Genomic DNA, 5,618 nt, shown 5'->3' on the forward strand with positions numbered 1-5,618 from the left:
CTGTTGTGGCCGGCCGGCCTTCCGGAAATTCCAGTTAGCAGAGTGTAGTGTTTACTAAAATGGCAGATAACAGGTATTTTATTGTAATTCCTAGCAAGCCAGCTTTCTCTACAGTTAAGAAGTGATTTTGATCTTTATCCTTGAGCAGTTTAGATGGATTGATAGACCTAGCAGTAAGGAGCAGGTGGTATGCAAATTTGCACTGTCTTCCTAATAAGTATACAATGCTAAACTTTAATAGTGGGGACACTGACAAATGTGACTCACTGGTCGCCTTTGATCTCAATACAAGCTGTTATAATCTAATAGCACTTCTAGATAGCCTTTATATTCACCTTCTAACTGCTTGATAAACAGTTTGGTGCCTTCACTAGAATTAGTATCTGTCTTTGTTTTCAGGGTATATCGCTTCCAAAAATCTTCCTCAAAGAAATAGAATGTGCATGTAATGGCTAAACAGTGCCACACTGACTGACCAAGTTGTTGTGTTTTGTTTTTTTTCTCCCAGTGGATCCTAGGTTAATTCAAGAAGATAAGAGTGAAAAAGAGAGAATCCAGCGAGTGAATCGGGAAGTCTTTGGTGATGGTCCCCAACCAAAATTAGAATTTGCACAATACAAGGTTGTGTAGAGACTTTTAAGCCAAATTCAAGACTTGTTGAAGCAACCAAACGATAGATGTTATATAACACTAACAAAGAATTTTCCAGTGTTTCTTCCACTTCTTGCAAAAACGTGGAATTCCTCATAAAAAAGGATACAAATGTAGCTAATGGTGGATCACATGTCTCTCTTGCATGCAAATTTAGGTTGTAGTAACTTTAAATTTAAGCATCTGGTTTAAATATTTATAAGGAATATTTTAAATCGTTAATCTGAATCCTTGTCTATTTGAATAGAAATATATCTAATATCCAAATTTATTATTTTGCATGTTTTGTTATTATCATAGAATGAGACTTAAAGTAGTGATGGTCTGAAGTACAGGGACATCAAAGACGCACAGAGTATTTTTAAAGCTAGGTTATGCCAATGGATATGTATGATTTGAATTTGTTCACAAGAAAAAAGATTTCTGTGTTGATCAGGGATTCCAAGAAATAACCCTTAATGATTTGTGGATTAGACATGTTGCATCTTTTTCAATAGAGAATGGTTTGCCACATGGGGGCAGTCTCTGATTTTCATTAACAAAGTATTTTTTCATCTAAATTATTTTAATACTAGCAAACAGACTATGAGCCATACTCTGCCGTGACTAACCTACATTCTGTGGCATATCTAACAATACCAGCAAATGCAAACATGATGACTCAGGGGTGTAGGTTGTAGCCGTGTTGGTCTAAGGACATAGGCAGACAAGGTTCCTTGGGTGAATCTGATATCTTTTATTAGACCAACCCAAATAGTTGGAGAATAGTTATTAAGCAAGCTTTCGGGTTCAAAAACCCTTCGTCAGGCTACGGAAGTTTCAGCAGTCGGTGTGTGCTCTTCCTGGATGGAATGAGAAGTGAAGAAGCCAGGGGCTGGGCTGGGGAGTCAGTTGCCAGGCAGATTATGATGTGTCAAAAATCCAATGTCTGTATTTAGTCCATGATTTTTAGTATCCAGGAGGTTGATAAAGTGGAGTTCATAGGCTCATCTCTGGGAAGTGTTTTGTAAGTTTCCTTTTGAGGATCAGGACTGAGAGATTGGCGAGAGAGTGGTTTTCTTGTGAGAAATGTGCCCCCACCGGTAATTGGGTGTTTCTGTCTTTGATGGATTTCCAGTGTGCATTCATTCTGGTGCGCAGTTGTTGTTTGGTCTCTCCTACATATTTTCCATCAGGGCATTTGGTGCATTGGATGAGAGATATTACATTTCTGGAGATGCAGCTGTAAGATCCAGGAATGGTGATGGCTCTGTTGTGGGGTGTAGTAATAGTGGGGGTGGTGGAGATGTGTTGGCAGGTTTTGCATTTCTTGTCACGACATGGTCTGGATCCTTTTGGTGTGTTTTGGGCTTGAGGAAGTTTGCTTCTGGTGATGAGGTTAGCGAGGTTCGGTGCTTGTTTGAAGGCTAGAATGGGTGGCTCTGGGAAGATCTTTTTAAGAATATGATGATTCTGCTTTTGCATGCCGTTAAAATAAATGGCATATTGTCAAAAAAGTATTAGTTATTGTGTGTTAATACAGTAGGAAGAAAAGAGGACAGTGCCTAGCAAAAGAAAGCTAGGCTTTAGTTTACATTTTGGATTGTTTTGTAATAAAACACATGGTACACGCTTTACAAATAACCAGGACTTTTTTTTTCTTTGTTCACAGCTTGAAACAATGTTTAAAAGCAATCCTAAAATGGTGAATGTGTCTGAAAGGGAATCATTCAGATGTCTGGTCAAGTTCTCTAGTCCACATCTTTTAGAAGCTTTGAAATCCTTGGCACCAGCAGGTAAATATTTCAACTTTGATAAAAAAACAAAAATGTAGTAGGCAAAATAACTTACCATTGTTATAATCTACTAAGCATGCTTCCACATGGGTTGGGGTCAATTAAACAGCTTTTAGCCTGTGTACTTGAATGTAACTATCAGTAGAATTTTTAAAAATTGGGGACCTGGAGCAGGTATAATTATCAATAACTGTACATTTTATAACAGATAAATCCCAAATTATGTTAACAGCCTCCCTAAAACAATCCCAAGTAAAAAAAAAAAAAATAGAAAGCTGACACAGAGGCACTTCACAGTGCCATAATGACTGGAGCAGCAACTCTGTAGATCAGCCTGAACAAATCAAATGAACTGGCCCAGAACTGGATTTGTTGATGACTTAGGCACTTGACAACAAGTGGTGTGTTTTGTTTTTTTTTATTTTGGATGGTAAATTTGAGCCTCTGTATATATGAATAGAAATATAGCAAATAATTATTATAATAATAATAATAATAATGGTTTGTGTATCTTGTTCCAGCTGGGATGGGTTTGTTTTTCCCACAAGAATATAACTTGCTTGTGGAATTATAATGATTGTACCTGGCTACTCAATTTATAGTTTAAAAGGTATATTGAGTAACAACAATATTTTTAACAAGTTACATTATTAAGTAAACTGGGGTATGAATCAGGTTGTAATTCTTCTCTCTTGTTTCCTGCAGGTATGGCTGATGCACCACTTTCACCATTACTTACATGCATACCACACAAAGCCAGGAACTACTTTAAAATTAAAGAGAGAAAAGGTGTACTTGCAGCAAGCCTTGTAAGCCCCTAACTTTCCTGCAAAGACTGATCCATACAGAAATGTACATATGTATATGGGTTAGTCAAGGAGATTGCTTGGCCGGTTAAACAGTGAATTTAGGCAGCTAAACCAGTTATTTCATTAGAGTTCCTCTACAGTCCATAAAGTATTTGATGGAAAGATGCAACTTAAAACAGACTTTATCAGAATACAGTAGGTCAAGTAATGGTGTGGTAAATCTGGCATTTGCTTACTGTAGTAGCATCATTTAATATAATGGAAAACCCTATAATATGTCATTCACTATACGAGAAACATTCTGGCTGAGACAAGACAAACCTATGCTACTGGGAAAATGAACATTTCAAATTTGCCTTGACACTGCATTCTAGCAGAAGATTCTTGAGACACCATTCAGTTGTCATGATTGCATTTATAGTAATATATATAGTAACATGCTTTTATGTATTAAAAGTGGTTTGGGGCTTCTTATTAGTAAAAGGTGGTATCAAGCAGTTGGCAGACATTTTTCATGTTCTTAAAATAGTGTTAGTAAATACCTAATAAAGAGAGAGAATGCTTTCTGTACATTATATTTTAATCTCTATTTTACCAAGTGACTGAGAAGGTATTGAAGCAGAGATTTATTTAAGTTTTCTCCCAGATTATTAAATAAATGAATCTAAAACTTTTGAACCTGTGTCAGACTTTAGAGCATCATTGCTTTATAATTTGCTCTTCATATGCTACAACAAAGTGCATTATTGGAATTGTACATGCATCTCTGCTTATCAAAATATTGGTGGGAAGCATCTGTGATGAATGTTACTGCTAATTGTTATTAATGGCCTTCTGAAATAAGTTGAAACTAGATGGTGCCCAAACATACAGTTGGTATACCTTTACTTGGAGGAAATGGTGTTTCCGAATGTGTCCTTTTTAAGGACTGACCCACCTTGTGTTCTAAAGTAATCCATTTCTTTCTGACTTCGTGGACATAAAGATCTCAAGCAGAGTCTGGTAGCACAAATTAAAGAAAATAATAGGTTTGCAGTGCAGTTCTGAGCATTCTTAACTGTACAGACTTTTTTAATGCAACTCTCTTATGATTTTTGTATTTAGGGTACCAGTCTGAAGAACTTGGTTTGCAGTTAACTTAGATTGGACAAAGTATGTGTCTTAAAATTGCTAAACATTAAAATTTAATAGTAGACATTCCTTATGTGTGTAAAAAAAAAAATGTGTCCACTTGCATCAAATAATTTCTATACGCAGACTTCTCCAGAACAGGTCATGCTGTAGCAGTGACATTTAGCAAATTAGTGACACCTGTCACAGCAGCTTCCTACCCCTGCTCCATGCAGCTGTGGGTTTAAGCCCTCCGCTTCCCTTCCAGCACCACAGGGCATAAATCAACTATCAGGTAGACCATGGGGGGCAGGGATCAGAGCAGCTCTTGAGGAGAAAGTGGGGCTTATCTTTTGGCACACCTGAAAAAAGTTGGCCACCACTGCTCTAGTAAAGTACTCTAAAGTTTTTTGGTCCTGCATTTACATCCTCCTTGCCCCCTACTATCTGAGAGGTACTTAAGGTTGCATCATTTTAAAGTGGCGGTGCGCACTCTGTCAGAGTTTGGGAGTCGCTGTGTTAAAGGAAGACAACTTTGTTGGCAGTTCATTTCTGTAACTCGGTTCTGCTTTATTTAATCTTATTGGCTGACAAAAGCATTTAATTATTAAGCTATTAGTACTCTGAAATAATTACTGCTTTAACTTGAGTGCCAGGAAAGGTGGCAGGAAGACCAAAGCTCAAGGAGGGCTCCTGTCCTGGCACCCCTCCCTCCCTACCGCTGCCCTTACCCGCTGGAGGGGCCCATGCCGCCCGATGCCAAAAAGTGCGTGTCTGAAGTTGCACCTCCCTCCCCGCAGAGGAAGTTAGAGGATTTCGGACGTGGGGGGGAGGTTTCAGATGCTTGACAGAGGAGGCAAGCGAGCAAGGGGCAGCGCTGCAGCTGCTATAATTTCACAGCCCGTGGGAGCGGGAAGGGAAGACCCTCGCGTCCAGCCCCCGGCCAGTGCTGGGGTCAAACGCGGCCTCCTGTTTCCGAGAGGCCGCGGAGGTGCCGGCGGACAAGCGGTGCTGCCAGGCGTCACCTCCTGCCATCGCGGCCCCCGGGCCGCCCGGCCCCTCGCCCCAGCCGCATCCTACCAGGGCCGGCCACCCTCTCCCTGCCCGGACCAGGTAGAAATGCGCCCGGGGCTGTCTCAACCGAAGCCACCCAGGACGTGGCGGGGCACCTAACGGCGCCCCTCCACTCTCCCGGGGGCCGATGGGCGTCCCCGCATCCAGAACAGGCCGGTGAGTCGCCGGCAGAGCACCGCGCGGCCCCCGCAGCCGACAT

At 40.6% G+C, this 5,618-nt stretch overlaps 1 protein-coding gene across 1 annotated transcript in view; it reads left to right on the plus strand.

Moving 5' to 3' along the window:
- CENPN (centromere protein N) overlaps window positions 1-4,158 on the plus strand; it is a gene marked incomplete at its 5' end in the record, with an annotated part of 14,596 nt that extends 10,438 nt beyond the window's left edge. The window contains 3 exons of the mRNA XM_006027424.3: window positions 509-621; window positions 2,303-2,426; window positions 3,132-4,158. Coding sequence (XP_006027486.2) covers window positions 509-621; window positions 2,303-2,426; window positions 3,132-3,247 — 353 coding nt within the window. The remainder of the gene's footprint in view (window positions 1-508; window positions 622-2,302; window positions 2,427-3,131) is intronic.
- Window positions 4,159-5,618: the final 1,460 nt, after the last annotated feature.

This window comes from Alligator sinensis, unplaced genomic scaffold (genome assembly GCF_000455745.1).
Source record: "Alligator sinensis unplaced genomic scaffold, ASM45574v1 scaffold119_2, whole genome shotgun sequence".
Taxonomy (NCBI): Eukaryota; Metazoa; Chordata; order Crocodylia; family Alligatoridae; genus Alligator; species Alligator sinensis.